The sequence below is a fragment of the Leucopleurus acutus genome, assembly GCF_964270905.1.
Source record: "Leucopleurus acutus genome assembly, chromosome: 10".
Classification (NCBI taxonomy): Eukaryota; Metazoa; Chordata; class Mammalia; order Artiodactyla; family Delphinidae; genus Leucopleurus; species Leucopleurus acutus.
The window spans coordinates 62,380,589-62,408,586 of record NC_139153.1 but is presented as its reverse complement, the minus strand read 5'-3'; the positions used below and the strand labels follow the sequence as shown (position 1 = coordinate 62,408,586).

Genomic DNA, 27,998 nt, shown 5'->3' with positions numbered 1-27,998 from the left:
CAAGCAACATCTTTCACAAAGTGTCTGCTCAACTTTCTTGCCAAAAACCTGGAGAAGACCAAAGAGGGAGGATTTCTGGAGAAAATCTGGGAGCAGTGGTTCTGTGCATAGGCACCTGAAAAAGGAACTTAGTTTTTCCCATACAGGCAACACGTTAAGGTCTTGAACGTGTGTTTGTGAAGTTGCTATTTTGTGTTAGACCCTGTTCTAGGCTCTCCACAAAGAAGAAAGAAGAAAGAAATGAGGTAAAGGCAGCCAGAATGACCTGGGTTCTCCTGCACTGTTGGAGACTTTTAACATTTGAGGATATGCTTTGCAAAAAAAAAAAAAAAATGCAACCAAGCAAACTTCTAATACGACGCTCTCCCTTCTTCCTCCTGGCCCCGTTCTTAGTTATGGAGTCTTCACACAGTATTTTATTGTAAAAGCCTAGTAGTATTACAGCATTTACTATTTATATTTGGATAATTTTAAAATTTCACTGGCATTTCAAGTCTCCTAAGTATCAAATTTTATGTTTATATTAACCCCCTGTCTTTCGGGCCAAATCCTATGAGACTTTTTCCCGTCTGCTTGATTACTAACTATTGAAAGGTTAAGTCTCATACACACAAACCAGCTACTTTCTTTCTTCTTATTATCAAAATATGAACATGTTCCAAAACCATCTACTGCATATTTCACAGAAATGGGTGCCAATGACACACCTTTTAAAAAGAAAATATTGGTCTATATTAGAATAATTTTGTACTCTAAATGGTGTTAGGAAACTGATGAAAAGTTACGTGATTTCTGTGCCATGTGTTTTATTCATCTCTAGTTATAGAAGCACATTTGTTACTTGTGGTCAGGAAGGGAAGATAAATAGAGTTCACCAATAGGGAGAAGGATTCGGATGATTTCAGTTGCTGGAACGCCTCTGCCAGAGTCATTATGAGCTCTAATAATACGTAGGCAACTTATCCTTTTTCCTTTGTAATTTCCTCAAAAATTATTTACTAGTCTATTCAAGATTTAACAAATCTTTTCCTTAATGCAGTCTGCTACATTAAATTAAAAACATTTCAACCCATTTCAGAACCATTCTACATGGAAAGAAAAATATACAACTTTGACAGGCTAGTATTTACAAGGAAGAAAAGGTCTTAGAAAGTTATTTTTCTCCATCTTTCATATTAAGCCATTACAATGTTTGCCAAACTAAATATCTTGTGAAGATTTTTATAAAATAGCCTTGTAATAAGGCACTAATATCACGTTTTACTTTCAAGTGAAAAAGACAGTTAAACTTACTTGATGGAAAATTATTTTAAAACATGGCTTTCTGCGTAGCATATAATTCAGTATGATGCAATTCCATATAGAACTCTTCCCTCTGCTTCTGTTGCTAGATGCACAAAACAGACTTCTTTCTAACACGATTCTCCTGTACCTGCTCTCTAGGAGGGTTCCAGTGAGCTCCACTTAGTATTTTTGTTGAGTGTCTCAGGTTCAAAAAAAATTCTGTATATTCTTGTTTCATTTATAATCATTTATAATCTTATCTATCACTCACGCATATTGGAGTAATAAAAAATTACAATATGACTTGTCAGTTTCTAGCAATTGGGAAAAAAATGAAGATTTTTTCAGGAATAATGGCAAACACTGTCTAAATGTGTCTTTTTGGAAGAGCAGAACATTCTAATTTTCTGAAATACCCTATGCAGAGGTCATATCTGTTTTGTTCACCAGCTCATTCACTGTGCCTCACAAGTACACTGTATATGGTGGCCATCAACATAGAAGAATACACATTTTACAAATGAACAAATATGCCATACTAAGATGGAATGTTCTAGGGCAAGGTTTCCCCTTCAAATGGGTTTATTTTTCATAGATAAGACAATTTCTAGGAGTAAAATAGCCATCATTTTCATCTAAGAACAGCTTATGAAAATTTGTTGTACCAGGACTAAACAAGGTACTTAATGGTATAAATTATATTATTAAATTACTTCAGATTTTCTCAGATGAGTTCAGATCAACTGTACTTTTATCTCCCTTTCTATCAATTAATAGATTAAATTGCAAGCACAGTGGGATCAATTGTGCATTTGTAACATTTTGTTTGATTTCACATATGCAGGTATGTGTACACACACACTCAAAACAAATTATCTAGATAACAGCACTCCAAATAATTAATGGAAATATAAATATTATTTCAGTTACCATAAAATCTTCCCTGCTTCTCATCATAAAAAATTTAAACTTCATGATTCACATGTACTGTTTTAAGTACCAAAGTAATCTTTTTATTTTGAGTATACCTGGTTACCCATCTATATTTGAGAGGCCCTGGAAAGGTCAGCTCACAAGTTGTGGAGTGCAGTTTGGGTTAGCCTTTGTCGATGTAGGCATTCCATAATTTTATTACTGCCAGCTTGATTTTAATTTGAACTGCATCTTTCAACATATGAAGGCAAGTCCTACTTACAGTATTTTAAAATGAATTACTGAGTGATTTGCTGATGAAACATTTGGGGGATGCAAGAAATACCATTGGATGATTTAATAGACCAAATGAAGGTATATCCAGAGGGTAAACTTATTGTGGCTACTTGATTTGCAACACATGACCCCACCACTTTCTGTGCAGAACTGCTGCTCTGGTTTTTGCTTACCTCCAACACTGGACATTCTGGAGGAATCCTGATGAGAGCCGGATTTATTGCGGTTTTGATTTTTCCTTTTGTTGGCTGCTCTCACAGATCGGAGAAGTACCTCACTAGCCTTGAAAAAGGCCACCATGAATGGTTGTTTTGACTGAGGCCCGTGTCTTCCCACGAGACCAGCCGACTTTACATTGATGCTGTGTCCTAGAACAGAACGAAGGAGCACTGGGTTTATGAAGAAGAGATGAAGTTTACCTGATGGGAATGAACTCAGAGGGTACTTGCAAAAAGGGAGACTTTTTAAAACACTATCAGAATGTTTTCTTTGCAGGCCAAAGATTCTTATAAACATGGAAAGTTTACCATTACAGACAATTATCCATGTTTGGTTTTCCATTTTGTATCCCTCTTTGGCCACAGAACACCGTCAGGCCTTCACTGATGGTCCCTTCTCAGACCTGGAAGTTGGCAATGTTCTAAATGGAAAGGCTTGACTCCCATTAGCCTGGAAATGTCCACGTTAAACAGTAATTTCAAAAAATTAGCTACAGGCGCTTCTGCATTAGGTGCCCTATAATTTTCCTCCATGTGATAAAATCTGAAAGGCTGGCTGGGTGTTTCTATTTTCACCAGCTTCTTTGGAGACTTTCCAGTGATAATTAGTGTTGATAGCCTCACCCCCTCACCTCTGGCCTGTGCCCATCGATCTTTACAAAGCTGTGATCTACTTAAAGCTCTTCAAAGATCTTTCCAGAACCCCTGCTGGGATGGAGATTTGCTGTAAGCTCCAGGTCTTTCTCCATGTAAAGGATTTTGAAGTAAACATGAAAATTACGGAATCCCTCCCCTTCTGAACTTGGACATGCCCGAATTATGTTTACTGAAAGGATTTCAGAAGATGCAAACCAAGCCTGGAGATGCTCAGGAAAGGAGAAAAATTCCAGGTGAGCTTGGATACTCACCTTGGTCTCTAAACCAGCCTGTGTCCCAGACCCTTTTGAGCCCTTGGAGTGGTTGTTTATCAGAAAAGGAGTGCACCCAGGGCCTGGGCAGGAATGGGTGAGAAGTGTCCTGGAGACTAGGAGTAGATGTTGATAAAGTATTTCTCCTTCTGGGATAGCAATAATAATTCTTAGCATTATAAATGATAAGTATTATCATTATAAGAAAACGTGTTTGGAGCCCATGCTGTGTACTCTAGGCATTTTTCTAAGTGTTTTCCATGCATTATTTAATGTGATTCCACAAATACCTTAGGAGTTAGATATTACTGTTTCCCCCTTTTTACAATTCACTCTTGCTATGATCTTCTCATTTAAAATAATTACCACAGAAAATTATATATATGTATATATGTGTGTGCATATATAAAGAAAACCATTAGTTGATATTGAATTCAATGAAAATCACCCAGAGAGGACAAACTGTTTAACCTTAAGTTGTACTTTTAGGTGAGAATTACTCAAAAGTCACGCAAAAAAAAAAAAAAATTCTACTCCAGATACAGAAGTTACCAATCTTTTCAGAGTAATATATCATGTGGTTTCAAATACGTGCATGATTGGCCCTGCCTTGCACCCAGAAAGATGTGCCAGTTTTCTTAAAATATTTATTCAGTCAAGACTGTGGGGTAGCCTCAGTCCATTCTAAGACCTGACCCACCTTGGAAGAAAAGGAAATAGGTCCCTAAAATCAATGGCATTTTAGCAAATAAACTCTTGCTCTTAACACAGTTTATTTTGGCAGCATAAACACTTTTGTGTATACTTGTATTGTGCAGGGACCCTCTACCATCAGAAAAGGAGACTGTGTTATGTGAGTCTGTGCAGCTGTTGGGAGGAACACAGAGGTCCTTTAAATGTGGAGATATTGGTTAAAAAAAATGCGTGTGTGTCAATGCAGGCAGCATCCATCAACGTCCCCAACAATTGCTCATTGGGAAAACTTGTTGCTTTCTTACAAATATGAAAATGGCCACCGGCTTCCCAAATGCCACTTCACTCTGTCCTAGCAGAGAAAGAACTTTCAAATAATCAGAGCAGTAAACCTTAAACAAATAAGCGTATGGGTTTCTCTTTTAAATGCAAACTTACAGTGGCTCCATGCCAGAGTCTATATTTCTTAGAAAAACTATATCACTGGCATAAATGAAAGAGGCAGTTTGATTTGTGGTTGGAGTAGTTTCCATTCTACTTCCACTGTAACAAATGTATTAATTCAGCTCAGACTTCCTCCTTCTGGCAGCCCTTTTGCTGTAAAAAGAGAAATTAGAAGTTCCAGCCAAATACCATACCTTGAACTGACCCACCTCAATACATAAACACTTTTACAACATGTTTATTCAGGTGTAGCACTTGAAATTGGTTTAAGATGTTTCCAGTGACAGAGAGTGCAGCAAAAGAAAAAAAAAAACAGAACTGAGAAACTTGACTGTGATGGAAGAGAATAACTGGTGATCTGTTCTTTAAATTTTGGATTTTTTTTTCAGTCTTGGAGCACAACATAAAAAGTATTTGTTGAGCTCTAAGTTTGATGTTTTAATGAAGTGATAATTTAACAGGAACAAAATTTTTACTTGTATACATGGATGACTGCAGAAATAATTTTTAATATATGATCTTTCTAATACTGAAATAGGTTGCCACACGATGGCCATGAATGGAATGCAGTAAAATCAGTTTTCCATTCATCACAATACACACTGACCCTTTTCCAGTTAAATAAGCATTGAACCCAGAGTTCCAAGTTTCCTTGGGTTTGCAAGAGGATTCCTTTTGTTATTATTCAAAAGACTTTCAATATTTTCATTTTTATCTGTGGAGAAAGAAGACTGCTCTAAAGATTTATATTTTGAAAACTGTAAAGATGTGTGTGTGTGACAAATATGGGTTTCTTGGGCTTTACAAAGGTAGATATTGTGTGTGAAGCAAAGTCCCCTTCAAAGCAACGTGAACTCCCTTTAAAATAACTTTTGATATTATTAAGTTTCCTCTTGGTTTCCTTTCCACTTCAGCAATGATGTGACTATTAAGATTCCATAAGTTCATACTTACTCAGTGGCTCTTGATCTTGAGCTACACTGTGGAAGCATTAACTATATGACCTTGTCCTTCAGACACATTATACCTCCCTTGATTATGTTGACTGAACCTTTTGAATAGGGCTGAACAGTTATTTTTCTTAGAAGTGCTAATAGAAACCCAGACTATATTGCAGGTATTAAAAATAGTGACTATTTTGTAAAATCTATTTAACAATGTTGAATTTTATTATTAAAGGTACAGGATGTTTTAGATACTGCAAATATATCAGTAAAGAAACCTACCTAAAACATTTTGATTTAGGAAAACTCTATGTAGGTGTGTATTATTGTGGTTTTATTTTTCAAAGCTAATCTTCATTTTTGACTTATTAAAAAAAGTAGGTAGGAAACATATATACATTAAGGATTGAAAATACAGTGGATAGCAGATGCAAACTATTATATATAGGATGGATAAACAGCAAGGTCTTACTGCCTAGCACAGGGAACGATATTCTGTATCCTGTGATAAACCATAATGGAAAAGGATGAAAAAGAATAAATATACATATGTATAACTGAAAAAATAAAAAAGAATATACAGTGGAAATAAACATAACCTGGGGTAATAAAAAGAGCATTAAAATAAAAGGGTGATAAGGGACACCAGCTTGAATCCAAGCTTAATCATTTTAAGATTCAGACAAGTTTAGGCATAGCTAGAACATGGGTAAGCTAAATTCACCAGGCATATATTAGGAAGAGAATAGAAAAACCTGAAGGGAGAGAACTCATCAGAAGGAACAGGTGAACCCCTAGAGTACAGATTCAGAACAATGTCCCAGTGAGTATAAGGAAGCAGGGATTTTGAGTCTGTAACTCAGTGTTCCTTCTGGCCTTGCTCCAATGTTTGCATGATTAACTTCTTAAGAACCAGGGGATTCAAGAAAATCTAACAGACCTATTTTTACCCAAAGTCCCTGTAAAATACTGGGAGGGCAAGGGAGCCCCACTTTGGAGTTTGGTTAATGGTGTGATACAAGTGGTGGCCAAAGATTCTTCCTACTTCAGAAGAGTGGCTTCCAAGTAGCTCCACAATGGTACAAGATGGCAGCACCAGAATGTAGGTAGGTCCAAGATGAGTTCCTGTACCAGCATCAGCTTCAGAGAGTCGTAGCAGTTCAAAAGCAAGCAAAGCAGCAATTTCATGGCATTGGGAGTTTTAAGGTGGATAAAAAACTGTCCCAAAGTAAGAGGCAGGGCAAGTGATGGGATGAAATGGTCCTAGAATAAGAGGACACTTCCCTTGTGTCACATCTGACATTGTATACTAGGAAGAGGGAAGGGTAGTGATCTGCTAAATGGGTGGGGTGAGAGCAAGAGAGGGAGAAGAACTTGATTGCTGGGAGTCAATTCAAGTTTAAATACACATGGGATCTCCACACAAATGGGAGAGGAGATAGAAAAGTTTCTTTGAAGGATATACCAGCATTCCAGTGATTTCACTGATGACAGCTGGACCCAAAGAAACATGGTGCCCAATTATCCCAGGTTTCTGTATCACAGAATTCTTGAATCATAAAATAAAAGGGTGATGAGAAAAAATATGGGGGTCCAGAGTTTGATACGGGCAGATGTATCATCTCTTGCATTTATGAAAAGAATGCCCATTAAATCTTTCCATGTGAATGTTTTTTAGAACTATTCTTATCCTGGCCATCTTGTTTTCATCTCGAAATTACTCAACAGGTACTGAGGGAAAAGAAGCAATTTGAGAAGCAAATATATGGGCATTTCTCAGTTTTATTAACTACAGAATGAATAAAGGTGGGGTTAGGATGGTATCATCTAAAGAAATAACTATTCTTTTCACACAGGTATCAAGAAGATAGTATGTGAGGCTGGCGTTTTGACTTACACATTTTGCCATAACTGAAGATGGATTCAAGACATCCAGATCTTCTCCTCTGATCCTTATGACTTTATATAAGCCTGGGGGTCAGGGTATTGTATTCACATCTGCCTAAGGACATAACTAACTATTTTCAAATTTAGAATCATCAAGACAGTAGGCTGGCAAGCCAAAGAGCCATCCCCAACTCACTAGTTTTGTATTTCAGACCATTCTTTTTGGAAAATGTGACTTTCAAAATGTTTATTTCTTTAAAAACAGGGTTATTGAAGGAGCCTCTGACAAAACAGCTCTTTAGAGACATGTTGATGTTATAAGGACAAGTGGTTCCAAATATGAGCATTTAGTTTCCTTCCAGAATACACAATTTGAAAAACATTCACTTGAGGATTTATCAGAGTCTAAACGTTGATATCACTATAAGATGTTAGCATAAATTCCACTGTTTTCTTTCCTATAAACCCACAGTATTGAACACTTAACCCAAAACACCTGTGATGAAACTTGTGCACAAATTACCTTTTCGAAAGACGCTTACAGCATACTTTGTAGACTAGTTCACAGAAAACAAATCACTGCGCTGTTTCTCATTCACATATTCTCTTGCTCTTTGCTTAGTTTCAATCTGTGATTAAATCTGATTCTGGTACTCTTAAATTATAGTTTCCGTGGCTCTAAATTATACTGGAATCATACCCTTTTTACAAACAGATGATTTAAAATGTGCAGAATTCTCTACCCGGCATATAGACTAAATCATTTTTATATCAGATTTTAAGGAATGTGGGGGAGATAGAATTTTGTCTACTTAAATTCCATATACGTTTTAACTCAGTGAAATCTTAAATTAAGCAAATTGTAATCTTGCTATGAATTTCAACTATGTCATACTTTGATGAAAAATTTGCATAGTTTCTAGTTTTATAGTAAAAGCACAGACCTACTGCCAGATATTTGAAGTATCATAAATAAAATTTTACATTCCTGCTCAGAATTTTCCTGATTTTAAGATGGTTTACATTGCCTTACCATCTCAAACGAAAACAATGAAAAGCTGGGATTTTAAACTATTTCAGTGATACTGAAAACTCCCAGTAATGTGGTACTGATTAAAAAATATATTGGTATTGAACTTCAGAGTACAAGGTAGTTAGATTTTTTTTTAGTGATTCTTCATGGTGATTCTGGGCTTCTGTTTAACAAGCCAGGCTCATCATGCAATTTCTTTGCTAGATCTTTTCATTTTCTTCTTTATCCCAACATTTAAAAGAGTAAATTAAAAAATAACCACTTTGTTCTATATAATTATATGTTGACAATTATACAGTCATTATTAAAAAGTAACAGGACTTCCCTGGTGGTCCAGTGGTAAAGAATCTGCTTTACAGCGCAGGGGATGCAGGTTCAATCCCTGGTCAGGGAACTAAGATCCCACATGCTGAGGGACAACTGAGGGACAACTATGTCCACACACCACAACTACTGAGCTCATGCACCTCAACTAGAGAACCTGCATGCCACGAACTACAGAGCCCACACACTGTGGAACCTGCATGCCACAACTAGAGAGAGAAAAACTTGCACTCCACAACTGGAGAGAAGCCCATTGCCACAACATAAGATCCCACGTGCCTCAGTGAAGATCCCATGTGCTGCAACTAAGACCCGACATGGCCAAAAATAAAATAAAATAAATAATAAATACAAAAATAAAAAGTATCAAAAACAAAAGAAGGGTCAAGTGTAATAACATGTGTGAATAAGGATAAGATTCTGTAGCTGATGACAGAGAAGAAACATTGGGGTATGACATCCACAGAGGGCAACAGGGGACCATGTCCTGATGTGCTAACATGAATGGGGGGTTGAGTATTATCTGCAGACAAGAAATGTAGTTACAATTCCTGGTAAATTCCTGGTAACACTGCAATAGAAGAAATTCATTTTCCTCTAGGATTGGGGTATGGGAAGGATAAAGTTTAAAGGAGGAAGAGATTTTTTAAAGAGTTTCCGTTCTTTCTAAAATGTTTATAGAAGGGATTCTCATGCCCTGCCATCTGAGAAAGTCATGGGGATTAGTAAAGAAATTGGGATATTTGGTCAGAAACACGGGTATGATGGCTCAAAGTGTAATGGGGGGAAAATGCAAATAGTTGAGAACTGTAGCTCAAGAAACTTCTGAAAGGTGGGGTGGGGGGTTGCCTGGAGGAAGAAAGGCCAAGAAACATAAAGGAGCAGGGCCAGAGGTTTAGGCCTTGTTGGGGAAGCTTTCCAGAATATTGAAATTTTTTATTGAACTGAGGATGGGGCTGAGATGATGGAAAAGGATTAGTCTCCTTCCATGGGATGTGGTCTGAAATGTGGAGGCTTACTGTCTCAGGCGTGACAAGTCCCACAAATGCTTTTTACCGGGGCCCTATTTTCAGCTAGTGGAAATATGAATCTCAAACTACGAATTGTAGTTCACCTTCACATAAGCACTTACTTACTTTTTAATAGCTCCTCTCTTTATATAGAGAGGCTTTCCCCTGAGGCCCTATGAGTTTTACAGACATCATCTGTCACGTGCCCCCAAAAGATTGGTTAGCTGTTGATCTTACAGGTCTCATTTATTTTAAGAAAGCAGAAACATTCTTTTCACAAAACCATGGGAAGAGTGAATTATTTTTAGTCTCTTTTCCAGTTATTATGTGACTTCTTAAAATAAAAAAATGTGTACACACACACATATACTTCTTTCCTTTAAAATCACAGGGGAGTTAAATAAAACTATAATGAAAGCAGGGTTTCAGCAGAAATCAACCAAAATGTCTTCAAAAACTATTTTTACGTGTTAAGATATCAATGAAGAAAAGCTTTTAGACGTCAAACTCATTTGAGTTTGTTTCATAGCAGTGAAATTAATTTCAGACTCTGCATTTTATCTCTAGTGGATTAAAGTAGACTTTGCAACGAACTTAATGCAGTTACTTGGGAAATTTATGAGTGTCTAAAGGAAACATTCTTTTTTACCAGCTTATATGATATATTATTCAAAAAGAACTTTTATCATACAGAAAAACATAGTTCATTAAATGTTTGACCTTCCCTTTCAATTTGATACATGAACCTGTGAAATGATCATAAGCTATGTCTAGAATCTTTAGAATAGTCAAGGACTACCAAAATGGAGGAGAAATAAATCATTTTGACACTTAATAAAGAGAAAGAGTGAAAGGAATTAAATGTGTTTTCCAAAATACATAGTGAAGGCCTGATACTGAATACGTAATGTATATACCATGATAAGTGTCTACTTTTTGCCAAAAAAAGAAAAAAAAGTGGAATTAAGACATTTGGGACTTAGTTCTTTCCTTCACATATGAAGATTGGATCACAAAACATTCTTCTGAGCAAAGAGAAGCAGAATCTTTCTTCACTTTTTCTCATGTCTCTGGCAACAGCAGAATGTGAGCTGGCCTGCCCCACATAAGGGACCAAGTGAGACCTCACGCCACTATGATTTCATGGTGGACCCCAGAGCAAAAGCATCCTTCTGACCTGTCCACATGCAAAATAACAGTTGGGTTCCCAGGGTGTTTACCTTTTGGTCAGCATGGGTCAGAAGCAAATCTGATCTCACAGCCTAAATAGAACTATCATGTTTCGATCAGTTTATCACCTCACAGAGAAATCATCTGAATACCTCCACTCATAAATAGAGCTGGTACCCAAAAGTCATAACAAGCAAGCCTTTCAAAAGCATCAGGGAAATTGGGATTTGAGAAGGTGAGCCAGTTCAGTCCTTCTGAAGTTAAGAAAGAAGCAACAGCTGCCATTTTGAAGCTTGGTAATTTATCAGTTGTTTTACATACATCATCTTATGTACTCCTCCCAAAAAAACAATGGTTACATTTTTAAAATGAATAAAATAAGGCTCAGAGAAGGATCATGTTTTTAACTCAGCCCTGTCGACCCTAAGTACTACCTTATTCCTTTAAGTACACAGAGTTCTCCTGTGTTAGAGATTGTTTAGGGCTGATGCTTTCCTGTTGGGTCTCTGCTCCCCACCTTGAAAAGATTGGAGGAATCCATCCATCTCCTGGGTCTGGCAGTGATACACACATTGTGTTTGTCAAGGACACTGTGGTAGCTGCTGGTTTTGTGATGTTTAAGGTCAGACTTTCCTTCATAAGTGGGAAGACCATTCAACACTCCTTCCAACCATGACAACACAGGTGGTCCCCCCCTACTTTCCATTTCCCTCAAATGGAAACTTGACAAGTTCGACTACAGAGAAGTTGGAATCCATGTTCAAGGAGCTGAGACATGTAATTTCCCTATCAAGGTATTTTCCATCTAATTTCAAGTTTTGATCCCCACTTGTAATATATACTGTTGGCTTTGGCGGGTAGATGTTTTGGTTTGTTTTGGTTTTCCTTTGTCCCTGTGAGTCTACACCAGTTGAGTCAAAGTTTAGCCTCAGCACCAGTGACTGCTGATGCCTTAAACGACTAAAGGCTCTCTCTTCTTCCCATTGTGCTCTGTACTCATGAAGCAAAACCAGCACTGCCCTTGTTCTGCAATATGTCTTTAAGAAATATGTTCAGCGATGTTAAACTTATAGGGGAAAGAACAATGAAAGAGACGGAGTTAACTCCGAACGATGAGAATACAGAGAATCTCATATTCTGCATGGCTCCAAATCAATACTACCATGAACATATTTACCCCTCAGATCATTAGTCAAAGCAGAGTTAGAGCCTAGAATAGAGAATATAACAAACAACAAAAACTGGGATATGTTTCTGACCTTGGGATTTGTTTGGCAAGATGGGTGCTCCACAGTTACTGTTTTGAATTAGGGAAAATCCAAAACAGAAATACAGATGTCGCCAAACACTTCCATATCCCTTTTCATTAAGGGAAATCTAAAAAATGGTAAAATACCTCTTTCACCAGATAATGAAGGAGGACTAACTCCTGTTTTATCCGCTTACTTTAAATCATTGATTTCAAAATTCTTTTTCATGTATGTTTTTAGGTTGTGATGCTAAAATTTGGATAAGCAAATGATGTTTACCAAATGGCTCTCATTCAAATATAAACATATTATAACTTAAAACAAGGAAGTTGCCTTTAAAACCTGGTTTTAAAACATTGTATATATAATAGACATAGTAAAACAGCAAATCCAAGTTTTCCAATTTATTACTGATTATATTCTATAGTCAAATCTATTTTTAAAGAAAAACCATTTTCTCTCTACCAATCATTATACAAAATTAAACTAGGCTCTGGAGGCCCATTTCAGAGTACCAACCAGAGAAAAATACAATAGAGATAACAAAATGGATATAGATATTTAAAAAGAAACCAGCATCGTGATTCTTCATTTTCTAAAGAACTAAGGCATCTGCAAATTACATTCAAACCATTTTGTTCAAAATATGAAGTTTTAGCAAAGCAGTTATGGCTCACCCTCTGCTCATAGGGAAACAAAGTTAAAAAGCAAAGCTAAACACAGTGAAAAATTAAAAACGTGTTTTATTTCCCAGAGATTTTTCTTTTCAATTTTTTGAGGAAAAAATTACCTCAATATGCGCTCCCAAAAATACAATTCAGGGAGTCCTCTTTAGGGCTGGAATAATACCAGGTCACCTTCAGCCTTGATGCTGGGAAGGGGGAATGGCGAGATGAGAGAAAGGATGAATTTCATCCAGACTTTTTGCAAAACAATCAATTAATATGTTTTGGAAACTGCATGCTTGACTAGCATGCAGTTTGCTGCACCGTGATTGAAACTACAAACTTGAGTACCGGTTGACACTTACAAAGGATGGTGGGGGAGGTAGACATGAGGATTCTATGATGGGGATTGTGGATTAAAGACAGTAAAACAGAGGAGAGAAAACAGGGAAGGAGAACCTAGCAAAATACATTAGTGAGCGACACAGGACACAAAAGGAGGGGGACATTCGTTACAGAATTCAAAATAAATTAAATTTGGCTAAATTTAATTACATGTTGAAGCTGATCACTGGAAGGAAAATAGTTACTTTCTTTCTTCTTTTCAGTCTATAAATTTATCAAATTAATGATAATTGTGTAAGGAGCTAAAAGAAATACTGAAGTAGTTAGATTTTAAAAAAACAAAAAAATATGGTAAAAATGCTGTTACCTGTTGTGGGTCAGATCACAGTTAAATCCCAGACAGAAAATATAAAAACTCAAAGGTAATTACCAACAGATCCAACATAAAGTTCAATTTTGTTCTATAACAATCATTATTAATAGCATGTACTGTTTGGAAATTATAAAAATGCATTAATTTTTTTCAGTTTGGAATTTATATAAAATTCATATCATTTGTGAGAGTCATAGTGTATAAGATCTGGATCTGGAAGATCTGGAAAACACATCATTTTTAGGTTCAAGGGTAAGATTCTTGAGCTTTCTAAGGCTAAGTTTCCTTGTGTACAAAATGGGAAAATAGTAAAGATAAAGTAGACATTCCACTTAAAAAGCTCAGCAAATGACTGGCATCTAAGACGCTCAGGAAATATTAGTTTCCATTAGTTATTAATATTATTTTGATTGACCACCACAGCAAATACATGGTTTGAATATTTATTTTATATGAACTACAGATGAACCTAGCAAATAAAACTGAATTAATCATGAAAACTAAAAAATACGAAATATTAGCATGGAAGAAAAAAAAAGTACTGCCAAAATCAGGGTTTAAAAAAAGCAGCTATTTGTATAGACAGAAAATAATTTTTGCTAAGTTGAGTGAGTTTGAAATACATAAAGTATAGTTTATAAAAATCGTATATGACTAAGAGAATTAATAAGAACTTAGGTTGAACAAAGTAGAAATTTAACAGTGCTCCTATATTTATGTTTAGTTCTCTACCCATGAAAGGCATATTGATGATTTTGCTCATTTTTATGCAGTGGGAAAGCAGCAAAAATCTGAGCACACTGGAAGGATCTATGTTCTCTGATGTGCTTTAAGATATTACACAAGTTAGAAAATCCATAAGTCACAGCTTACGTGGGTTTGGAAAATTAACAAATACTGATCTTAAACCCCAGAGGAAATCTATGGCATATTTATTTTCAGAAATCTAGTCATTTTTACCATAAAGATACAGGAATTCTTCTCAGTGGAAACTCTTCTGAATCATTCACATAAAATGACCAAGGTGGTTGTTTTGCTTAGCTATCTTTTAAATCTCTCTTATGGCTTGATTCATACCAAAAAAAAAAAAAAAGATTTTCTTAGAAACTGACATATTGCCATAGATTTATTTATGTTTTAGTGTTTTTAAAATTCTATAGAAATATGATAGAAACAGAAGCCATTTTAAAACGTTCTGGAGAAATTTAGATTAAGTTTTACGTTTCGTTACGATACTGAAAAATATATTGTGGCACTTAAAGAAAAAGAAAATATAATTATACTTAAATGTTGTAATAAGAGCTCTCTAGACACCTTAATAATTATAGATGTTCAGCTATGAACTTATCTGATCCTTCACGTGATCAGTTGGGAATTTGTTTATGCCTGGGTATTATCCCTCTTTGTATACACACACGCACACAAACACACACACACATTTACCCCAAAAGATGTCTAATATTTCTTACTTCCCTTTATCCATTTCTCCATCTCTGATTTTATATAATATCTTAAGTTTTGGTTTGAATGAAACTATTTAATACCAAGCTCCTTAAGATGGTACATATCTATTCACGGTACCCTCTCTGAATATAATATTTATATGTGTATAATGCTTAAAGTGTAAATATATAAATTAAAATTACCTGAGAAATTATCACAGGCAATATAATAATCCCCAGACAAAAGGTCAAATAAATAGTGAATTCTTCTAGTCACACGAGCTCATTCCCTCACAATACAAATAATTACATAGCCATTAACTCCCAGGTCTTAGGCACTTTATTCTTATGCCTTCAATCTGCCCTTTTCACACATTGATTTAATTTCTGGACTACAGGGAAAATTTAATTTTACTTATTCACTGTATTTATTTAAGTATTTGAAGATAACTATTCTTCAACTGTCCTCCTAATTTATTCTTAAATATTCATCCAAAAGTCAAGCAGGTATGCTCTAATTATCCTCAGCATTAAACATAAAGAAGTACTTCATTTATACTAATATTTACGTAAAACAAACATAGGAGTATATATTCCTTTTTCCTATCAGAACATTTAGCAAGATATGCGATTTTTGCAGTTTCTTGGAAGTAGAGACTCTCATTTATTTGTTTGAAACCAATTGTCAGCACCATAAATTCAGCAACAGGGAGCCATATGGTTTTATGAACAAAAAAGACTTAATTGCTTTAAAAGATAAAGTTCAGATAAGGGAAGAGAATATTATCAAATCTCAAAATATTTAAGAGATCCTCCGATAAGTGGACATAATTCAACTTTTTGAACTGAGATACATAATAATGAGAAACTGTAGTCAAAACAGCCGGACAAAAAGAAAAATATCACCCTTGATCTCTGAATTTCTTCTGCTACTTATTAGCACTATGTCAGCTGATATTCAGATTAACCAGCCACATAGATCATTTGACCCTTGAGACAGATAAATAGTCATCTGACAACACAAGGGCTTAATTTGGAAAATTTTCCCCTGAGTTAAAAAAGACTGTGTTTGGGAATCTGAGGATAACACAGCAAACTTATTTAATCAGATGCTTGCATTGAAAAGCAGCAGATTCCAGGACTTACTAAATTTAAGCAGATATCACATTAAGAACTCCTCATCTCTCTCAGACAGATGCTCACATTTAATAAAAGTAAAAGAATATCAAGTTAGTAACTCACATATTAATTTAATATATAATGACATGAGGACTTTAGATTATAAACTAGATTTTTCTAATTAGGAGTATATATTCTGTAATTCGAAAGATGTCATGGAATTTTTGAAAAATCTGATTTAAGACAGCATATTTAGAAGCTACCACAGCATATTGCAATTTTGGAGAAAAATTTTATCAGTGCTTTAAACTACTCTTCACATAATAAGGAACAATAGAAATAAGCAACAGTTCAAGATTGTAGAAAAAGAAAACCTAATCCCATTTCTTATTAAATGTAGGTGTGGCAGTTGTCAATTTGCAAGAATGAGCCCCAAAATTCCAAGTGGAAAGGTAGAGAACATGGCAAAACCCTGGGTAATAAAAGTTTTAAAATACTCACTTTCAGTTTAATTGTACTGATAACTGAAGTTAAGACCCTTTTTATAATTTGAATAATAATGTTGGTGGAAATAAAAGAGGATGAAATTGTTGGTGCTTTTAGAAAAGCTCTGAAATATCAATATATTTATGTACATATATAATTTCTAAAAATGGAAGGGAGAAAACTTTTGTGTACTAACAAGCAAAAAAAAAAAATAAAAAGCTATAACTTTACCCCTTTACAATGTCTGGGAAATATAGCTGCTAACCAACACGGGCTATATCCTGAGGAGGCAATAATTACAATGGTTTGTTTCCTTGACTTTCAAAGAGGTCTTCTATGATGTGTTTCCAATCAATTCATAGAGTATCTTCATTTTCTGATTTTTTTTATGGGAAATATCACTTATGTAGTGGGGATTTTATGCAATTTGCTAAAAAAGTTAGCACAACATATAATAGGAGTTCTTGGGTCCCACACTTTAAAAAAGACGATCAATGTTTTTTAACCATGTTTTCTATGAGCATTAAACTACTGCTTGTAAGAAGCCATGTTGATGTGTAATGTTTGCTAATAGGTTTATGAAGTCAAATGATAGTAATTTACACTGAGGCATCTCTGGGTTGAAAATTTTTTCTGATAGTTATGTACGCCAGCCTTTAATCAATTATCCTCATATATTACCCTATAACAAGGGTCGTTACCCTTATATTCATTGATGCAGTTAGTTATCTCAAAAATAATCATGTCACTTTTTTATAAGAATAAAATTGTTGGGCCTCAAGAAAACTACCATATTAAGTACTAATAATTTGATATTCTCCAGTGCCTATGAAGACCTAGCCAATATAAGCAATCAATTGATCATGACACATATCTCTGAGTTCATTTCTGTTGGCTTCATACTCTAGATCAGAGGTATTTAAAAGCTTCCTACCAATAATCATTTCATCAACCAAAATTATTAGACTTGCGCCTAATAACATAACTATACACTATGCTTCCAACTCAAGACTTAAGAACATATATCAACAATCTTACCTCTCTCCAGTGGACTATCATTTGTGAATTTATCTAAAGTCTTATTAAATCATCTGTAAAAGCTCCACAATGAAAGAATTGATCCTAATTTAAGGAGTACCATGTAGAGTTAATTCTCTATGCATCTTCTCTTTCAGTTCAACTCAAACACCTTTATTCCTGTCTCACCATGTTCCGGGTACTATTGCTTAATATAGTCTCACACTGTCCTTGGAAGGTAATTACCATTACACTCATTTAATTAACGCTATGGCTAAAATGTAAAGTATTTTGTCAGAGCCAAGATTTGAATCTAGTTTTCCTAACGATTTCTTCTTAGAATTTATATTTACAGAATGGAGGGATCAATTCTATTTCTTTATTCTCTTTATTTAAATTAAGTATCAAAACCTTAAACTCTAAGTTATAACAATAACTATAAATTTCTTTATATTGTAGTTAAGCATTAATGATAATGAATTTAATTTGATAGTTTCATACCTCTGAAATCTTTTTTTCTTTCTTGATTTGGCTACAAAATTTAGTGAAACTTTGAAATCTCTGACTTTAAATCTGAATTTTTACCTTGATACACTTGGAAATTACGCCACAGCTTTGTCCAAAGAAAAATGGATTTTAGAGTCTTATTAAAAAAGAACCTTATACTGTTTCTTGGACATTGAACAATACTCTGACAAAACAACATTTTGATGACTTGAATACAAATGAATCAGAAACATACGGATTGAATTTTCCTTGACATATAAGTGGGTTTGAATAGAAAGGAAAAAGTCATTGGCAAAATTTACTCTGAGTATTGCCAAATCTAAAATGTCTGAAAACATAGGGTTTTTAAAAAGACATTCTAATGATCCCAAAAATACTATCTTTGTTTTTCCATCTCTAAATTATTCTATAAACCCAAATTTGAAAAAAATGAATTAATTTACTTGGAAGGTTTAAACTATATAAAACATCAAACAATGGAAAATTACACTGTTTGGGGAGAAAACCCAAGTCTTAAAAGCTAGATTAAATTGCTATCTGGGTAATAAACTCTGTGTATGTATATATATATATATATATATATATAGGACATATATATAGGAGAGATATATATAGGATATAAATATATATATAGGATATGATACCAATTACTGTAGTTTTATTAATAATTTTAATAAGGCTCTAACAAGCCAGGTAATTAATGTATGTTTATAATTTAGGGAACTGAACATCTTAAATTATAAGACAGACCTAAATCTACTCATTTGCTGCTAAAAAAAGAGTACCTATTTTATCATAGAGGGTTATTAACCACCATGAGGGAGTGTTAGAAAATTCTGAAACTGATTTAGCACAATTGGATACAACCACTTGTATGGAATTTCTAGATTTTGCCGTTAAGAAGCAGCAATGTTTCCTTTCCATTTGCTTGCTCATATGTTTGCTTTATTTAGCTGAAACAGACATTTGGAACTCAGAGAATTATCTATTCTGCATGAAAAAAAATCAATAGACTATCCTTAAACTCTCCTGCCAAATCCATGGCAGTTCACTTATCAAATTTCTAAAAAGAATATTTTACAAACTGACGTACTTTCCACAGGTCCTCTGAGGAATCATGATGCTACTTTTGATTTCAACAGTCTTTTGATTTCCAAAATATATTTAGATCTCTTAGCTATTTTTTTCTTTGTGGAAGCAAGATAAACAAAATTTAATAACTTATATCACTGACTTTCTCCTCACCTTATGATTGAAACGATTTTAATCTGTACCATGGTTTGTGGTATAAAATTCAGTGTTACACCAAATTGGTTTGGTTAATAATCACCCCAATTTACAGTTTGGAATGTCTTCTTAAGAGTAACATGTTCGGGCTTCCCTGGTGGCACAGTGGTTGAGAGTCTGCCTGCCGATGCAGGGGACACGGGTTCGTGCCCTGGTCCGGGAGGATCCCACATGCCAAGAGCGGCTGGGCCCGTGAGCCATGGCCGCTGAGCCTGCGTGTCCGGAGCCTGTGCTCCACAATGGGAGAGGCCACAACAGTGAGAGGCCCGCGTACCGCAAAAAAAAAAAAAAAAAAGTAACATGTTCATATATGTAAAATAGATAAACAACAAGATCCTGCTGTATAGCACAGGGAACTATATTCTATATCCTGTAATAAACCATAATGGAAAAGAATATGAAAAAGTATATATATATATATATATATATATATATATATATAACTGAATCACTTTACTGAACACCAGAAACTAACACAACATTGTAAATCCACTATCAATTTAAAAAAAAAAAAAAAAGGAGTAACATGTTCAATGACAGGTGGTCCATAAGAGCCTTTTAAGTCACAAACTCATTCAACAATCATTCAAAACATGTTTTTAATACCTACAACCTGCACGGTACCAAGTACCAAGGGTACCATTGTGAACCAGAAATACACATCCATGATCTTATGAAATGGATATTCATTCAAATATGTAATCATGAAAGTGTTACTCTGATTGATTAAAGCAGCAAGTCTAGTTCTTTAATGACCTGTGGTCAAGTTACAAGAATATACACATAAATTAGATGTCATGTCCCTTCCATGATTTGTCTCCAAATCACTTTCCTAATAGCATCTGCAATCATATTTATACATGAAAGCTGTTCTAGCCAAATCTGGACTGCTGAATATTCTAGACAACACCATGCCTTTTTGCCGTTCTATGTATTTACTCACATTGTTTCCTCATCCAGGAACTACCTCTCTCCTCCTTTCTCACCACCACACCCTCTCCCTCTTCATCTTCATTTCTTGAAATCTTACCCAGCTGACCTAGCCCAGAAGTTACATGGACCACAGTTCTTTGGCTCCATTTGGACTTAACCATCTCCTTACGTTTCCTATAGTGTCTTGATTATACCACTATTTTTAGGATTTAGGGCACTTTAGTCTTTCTTAAGTAGCTATATTTGTCTGTCTCCCAGGTCATTGTCTCCTTAACACTTTGTCTTGCATGAATAGACACTCGAAGATTTTATGTCGAACAAATGAATAAATGAATAATAGTCAACAAATGAATTTGAAAGGAGACTTTCCTGAGTTTCATTTTTTCACGACTTCCAATTACTTTTGCTGAGAAGTAAGCATATTCAGATTCCATTGTTGCAAATAAAAAGTGATCTGTCTGCTCTGGCTTAAATACAAAAGGCCAGCTTGTCTAGCATATTTAATCATTTTAATATTTTCATATCAGACAATATTAAAGAACCAAAGAAGAGCAACAAAAGGCTGTGTATCTCAAACCTAACTTTTAAAAAAAGAATTTGGAAACCTTTGAAAGAAGTGAAATGTTAGTTTATTTTAGGCTCCAAAAAAATCACAAAAATAATATGTCATTTAAAGTAAAATTACCCCTAAAATATAAGAGAAATCAATCAAAGGAAAAGGATAAACAAAATATAAAGTAGTTCTCAGAGAGAAAAGGATGACTTGAAAGCAAGTTAGAACTAAATAGTATAGGGCCCTCCAATTTCTTCCCCTAGATACAGCTTCCTGATCTTTAAAAGACTGTAGCTCGAATTTGCTCACTGTTCTACACTCAGAGTCCATTGGACTCTTAGTGTGTAGCGAAGTGCATTCAATAATATTATGTGCTGACTACCTCATGCCTCACTCAACTGCAAGCCTCGTGAAGCCATCTCTGTACTTGCTCACTATTTTATCTCCAGCATCAAGCCAAGCACACAGCACATCGCTACTCGGTGAGCATTTCTGAGCATAAGAATAACATCTGGAGCTTCTCAAAAAAGATTTCCTATAGACCTGTGGACTAAGAATGGCACCTACCATATCAGTAAACAAAGGACGTTGCAGCCAACAAGCTGCGGCCACCCCAATGGTGAGCCCTGAGGGAAGTTGGAGTGGAAACAGGATGCCCACCATCAAACCATCAGCCACTGCAGCTGCCCCCTGATGGTGCACCCTGAGGAGACTCAGGATGAGAAAGCACATGATACTGACCCCAGACAGCTGAGATGCATATCAAAGGAATGATTTCAGACTCTTGCATCTTCCCATATATAAATTTCTTAACTTGAGATGCCTAGTTTTCTTTAATTAACAACAATCTTTTGATGTTCTGACTACCTGGTCTTTGTTGTAAAAACTCCTGTATATCCTGGCTCCTCCCCTACCTCTTTGGAGCTCTCCTTTAGAGCTATAGAGGCTGTGTCCTGGGCTTAAGTCCCCAGTTTTGTCCACCAAGTAAAACATAACTCTCAACTTTTAGGTTGTGCTTTTTTTTTTTTTTCAGTCAACAGATCCCTCCCAGAAGTGATTCTGGAGCTGTTGTCTTTGACCAAATATTATAATATGTTAAGACCTAACTCAGTATCATTTTCTGCAGTTTTTTATGACTCTTTTGTTCCATCCCCATCCTCCTCTGTATTATGGCAGGTCCTTTGTCTGTTTCCCTATCATCTATTTTGATATATATTTCTTTTTATAAGTCAGGTTTTTGAGACATACTTTGAATATGGTAATATCCATTCTTCTTTAGTGTACAGTTCTATACATTTTTACAGATTATATAGTTGTGTAACCACCACAAAATCAAGACATAGATCCATAGCATTTTATACATCGCTTTCTTTCGGTATTGTTATATCACAGTTGTTCTACTTGTTTGCATACATGTCTTCAACACAAGACTAAAAACTGCAAGAGCAGGAACAGAACTTAATTCTTTACCCCCCACACCCACTGCAGAGCCTGACAATAAACGTGTGTTCGGTAATGTGTTTATAAATAAGTTAACTAATCAATATATTGCCCTATCTTATAGAATGCACCACTTTGCACATTGTGTGTATAAAATATACATTGGCTAAATCCCACAAAAAGCTGTAACTCTCAATGTGTCCAAACCAGAACTCCCCAAAATTTATGAAATTCAGTGCTTACCATCTCCTGTTTCTGCACAGAGTTGTAAGCCCAAATTGTTCTGTGGATTAATCACCCAATGATTGCTGGTCACAGTGATATCAAAGACAAGCCAACCCACATCTAGAGCTTGGGCCTTTCTTGTGTCTAACAAGAACAGATCTGCATCCCTAAAAGAAGAAAGAGAACAGCAAAAAAGAGTTACAGGTTTGAATGAAGATCATCATTTCCTACACTTAAGTGAAAACACTACAAAAGCATTCTTACAATAACAGGAGTTCATTAAAGGATAAGAGGAACAAAGGACTCAAGTGATGAGTAATAAGATACAGAACCTTTTATTGCTGGAATCTCAGCCCAAACCTGGTGCAGATTAGGAATATCTGACAGTAATTTCCATTTGCCTGCTCTTCACTGTCAAGTTTCCTTTACAAAGGGACTTAGTGGTCTTGGTTTGGTCCCTGATAATCAGTGTTTTCCCAAACCATTACCTATAAGTAGCAGTACACTGGCAAGTACACAAGCAAGGGTTAAACTGAATAGAGACAGAAGTGAAAGTAGCTGCTCCAGTCTGGACGGATGTGGATTCTCCAAGGAGATGGAGGGCAGGCAGGCTGTGATGCAAGCCTGTTTTAGAGGGAGTTTTCCTTTTGTTTCCCACTTTCATTATACTTTTTTCCATTTTTATTACATATATTTTTCATTGTTATTTCATTTTCTATTTTTATTATATAATTAATTATTTTATGGATCCCAGAGGCCAAGAGAGGGTCACCAAGTATACCATTGGATTAAGGGAGAAATCCCGTAGATTGAGCTATGGCTCTTCCCTGACTCACTTTAACACTTTCTTTGTGCACAAGTCCCCTGGGGACAGTAGTACCTATGCATATAAACTTGTATGTTTTAGGATAATCTTCACAGTGTTACTGTTATTAACATTTATCAATCTTAACTTTAGTATTAAATTTACAAATGTATGAGTATTTGTCAAACTATAATGAATTATTTTATTTATTATATCCTTTATAATATCTTTATTATATCCTTTATTATATCCTTACTACAGCTTCTGAGCTAAGTGCTACATCTTTTTGATGTTTAGTCATTATTTTAATTTGTTTTATTGAAGTATAGTTGATTTACAGTGTTGTGTTAATTTCTGCTGTACAAAACCATGATTCAGTTATACATATATGTATACACATCCTTTTTCATATTCTTTTCCATTATAGCTTATCACAGGATATTGAATATAGTTCCCTGTGCTATACAGTAGGACTTTGTTGTTTATCCATTCTATATATAATAGTTTGCATCTGCTAATCCCAAACTCCCAATGCATTCCCCCCACACCCCTCTCCCTTGGCAACCACAGGCCTGTTCTCTATGTGACATTTAATCTTTACAATAGATTTTTATATTGATGAAATTAAGGCTCAGATAGGTTGATGGTAAAAACAATGGAACTCCATCAAAGTAGAATAGAAATACACTATTATGCATTTTATGATTGTGCTGAATCTGACCGCATATTATTCATATGAGGAAGATCAGAGCTATGTCATAATAAGCTATGTTAAATACTATTCTACTGTATTTTCCATCTATCTGTATCTTAGAAGTCACTTTAAAGGTGGATTACAAAATGTAAAAAACTAATTTTGGATAAAATCAAATCATGCATATTTATTATTTTCTTAGAAAAAAATCTATAATTGAAAACTGAACTATAGCAGAAGTAAAGAATCTCAGTCAATATTTTAGAAGGTACCTCTCCATTTCTTTAATTAAACTTGATTTATACCATTCTTCCATTAACCTAGAGAACTTAAAATTAATGTTTTATGATCAATTATATTGTCCAGCTACCGTACACCAAAATATGCAGCTTTAATTCTCCTTCACAATTTTAATCATAGTGATTACCAAAGGAGGGTTACAGACACTTTTTCACATCCAATACAGGAATCAGTTTGAGTCACCGCAGACATACGACAGGCATATACTACAATTCAATGAAAAGATTAATTCATTCCACTTGAATTTTAAGGACCCATTATTTTCACAGTGTGTGGAATGTAAATCAAATTCTCCCTCTTCCTCCTAAATTGGAAAACCTACCAAATAAACAGAATCTAAGAAAATATGGATTATTCTTAAATTTTTGAAATATTTAAAAAATGTCTTTGAGACTGTAATCTTGGAAGTAACTTAAACAGAAGAAAGATTCACCTTGTAGCTTGGAAAATACACAAGTGCTACCCTGCTTTCAAAGCCTGCTTTCATTTGAAATATGGTAAAGATGTTCTAATAAACTCTGCAAAGCATAAAATGCCATCCCTTGGTGTGATATAAATAAACATTTGAAAAACAAAAAAGAACAAAGAGGTAAATTCTGAGAGCAATTTCAACTAGTTAACAAATATCTTTATGTAGTTATTTAGGTGTGTTTTCTATTATTTTTAAATTGTGCTACTTTTCCAGAAAAAAAATTTCTCTGACTATTCATATTCAAGTCTCAACACTGTTAAGCATGTCTATGAGGAAAACAGTTTCAGTTTTAATGAATATATTTAGAAAAAACATCAGCCAACAGACCCAAGCAAACCCTAAATACCTGAATTTCAGTGATGCAAATCTAATTCATTGGAAGATAAACCTAGGCCAACAGTATGATTTGAAAAAATCCATATATTTCTAGTTCACCTCTGAAAAGTTATGAATGATCAGTTGTCTTCATAAGCTTCATGGATTCCTATTCTTGAGCAAAAGTATTTTATTTTTGACTGTTAACTTCTATTCTTTAATTTCTCCTCTTTCCTTTTGTGTAAAGAGCTCTTCTGCACTACCTACAGACAAGAGAATATGCTTTAGGAGAGTCAAGTCTGTTTTTTTTTTTTTTTAATTTATTTTTTGGCTGTGTTGGGTTTTTGTTGCTGTATGCGGGCTTTCTCTAGTTGGGACGAACAGGGTCTACTCTTCGTCAAGGTGCGTGGCTTCTCATTGCAGTGGCTTCTCTTGTGGAGCACGGGCTCTAGGCACACGGGCTTCAGTAGTTGCAGCACACGGGCTCAGTAGTTGCAGCACGTGGGCCCTCGGGCATGCAGGCTTCAGTAGTTTTGGCACATGGGTTTATGGCTCACGAGCTCTAGAGTGCAGGCTCAGTAGTTGTGGCTCACGGGCTTAGTTACTCTATAGTATGTGGAATTTTCCTGGACCAGGGATTGAACCCATGTCCCCTGCATTGACAGGTGGATTCTTAACCACTGTGCCACCAGGGAAGTCCTCAAGTCTATTTTTAATAAGCACAATGGTAATAATTTTGTAATTTTCATTCATGTAGCAACTTTCATAACAGCATCTTAAAAATAAATTCCTATCCATTCTGTAGAAATCGAGACATGATTTCTTTGGAAATATAAAATTATTCCACTAAAGAAGAGCACTTACCTCCCTGGAAGTAGCAGAATATACTAAATATATCCTATAAGCAGTATAAAATAAACTTGTTAAAGTTGCCTTGCCTTAACACTTTTACCATTTTTTTAAGAAATTCTTACAACATCTAATAAAAGAAACTTTAAAATATTAATGCATTTAAAAGGAATGCAGTACAAAGAAAATATATATGTAGAAAAATATATTCATTTGTAGCAGAAATAAATCCATAATATAATTATTTTATATGATGTACAATTACAGTAATGAAACTAAAATTAAAATCTGCATTCTAGTAAAGGAAATAAAGTCCACCTACATGGACGTATGCAAGCATTTCAGAATGTTACTGTTTTAGTATCCTAAGGCTGCCATAACAAAGTACCGGAGCCTGAGTGGCTGAAACAGTAGAAATTTATTGTCTCACAGTTCTGGAGGCTGGATGTCCAAACTCAAGGTGTTGGCAGGGTTGGTTCTGTTGAGGGCTGTGAGGGAAGAATCTCGTTGGCTTGTAGATGGCTGTTTCCTCCCTGCATCTTCATATCACTTTCCCTATGTGTACATCATTGCATCCAAATTTTCCATTTTTATAAGGACACCAGTCATATTGGATTAATACTCACCCTCATTTTAATTGAGTTACCTCACTAAAGACTCTGTTTCCAAATAAGATCACATTCTGAGATACTGGAGGCCAGGACTTCAATATATGGATAGGGGAGAGAGAGGAACATGGTTCAACCCATAATACTATTTTAAAATATTTTTTTAAAGGCAAGAATAATCCTGGATGTGAACATTCTGTGTTTATAGATATTATAGCAATTGTCCACACTGAAATGTTTTCAAAGACTAATACGTGAAAGTCAATTTATATTGATCAAAATAACTCATAATGACGAAAATTTGTATTTTTCTTTTTCAGATAGAATTTGAACCTTTGTCTTGAGTATGATACAGATCAGCATAATAATTTCTCATACAGTTAAATGAAGCTATCATGCAGTTGTTAAATACAGAGTCATATTGAACAGATAAAGGATTTGCATCACTCAGATTTATTGGATATGAAATATATAGATATACTGAATACAATTAATCACAGGCAAAAAATAATATGTAGATATGTAGATTCAGTTAGAATTCAATACAAATACATGTGAGCATATCTTACTTCAATCATGACCAGAGGTTTAAACATGTGTTTTCATGGGAAATTGGTAGGGTTGAAGATACTGCTTTGCAAGGGTGCTTTTTATTTTACTGAGAGAGGAAAGGGTTTTGTATACATGCCTTGGGAGCCTCAAAATACCAAAAAGGTAGGAACTTCACTAAAGACTGAGCAGCAGGAGCCACATTTAGCAAAATTCGAGTTATCATCATTCTTACCACTCTTTTAAAAATAAAGAGTCTTACATATCTAAGACTATGACACTGGAAGAAATAAAGTGTATTGTAACAAAATAAACTAGAATTTGGGGACCAGACAGAGCTTGAACAATAAAGGAATTCCTCAGCCTCTGTTTCCCCATGCCTAAAAGATAGTATGATAATCACTGCCTTAAGAGATTTTGTGAAGACCAAATGTAATATAATCTGAAGATCTATCTGGAAGAGAGGAAATTATAGTTGAATCTTTACCTAGGATGTCAGACATTTTTCCCAGAAATAGAACATACAATCCTAAAATTTGTACAGAACCACAAAGACCCGAATAACCAAAGCAATCTGGAGAAAGAAGAACAAAACTAGAGGCATCACATTTACAAAGTTATACTAATCAAAAGAATTTGA

General features: G+C 35.0%; 1 protein-coding gene across 2 annotated transcripts in view; it reads right to left on the bottom strand.

Annotated features, from left to right (window-relative positions):
* BMP5 (bone morphogenetic protein 5) overlaps nucleotides 1–27,998 on the bottom strand; it is a gene marked incomplete at its 5' end in the record, with an annotated part of 117,328 nt that overhangs the window by 14,407 nt on the left and 74,923 nt on the right. For both annotated transcript variants that reach the window (XM_082848838.1, XM_082848839.1), the window contains 2 exons: nucleotides 2,667–2,861; nucleotides 22,785–22,933. In XM_082848838.1, coding sequence (XP_082704964.1) covers nucleotides 2,667–2,861; nucleotides 22,785–22,933 — 344 coding nt within the window. The remainder of the gene's footprint in view (nucleotides 1–2,666; nucleotides 2,862–22,784; nucleotides 22,934–27,998) is intronic.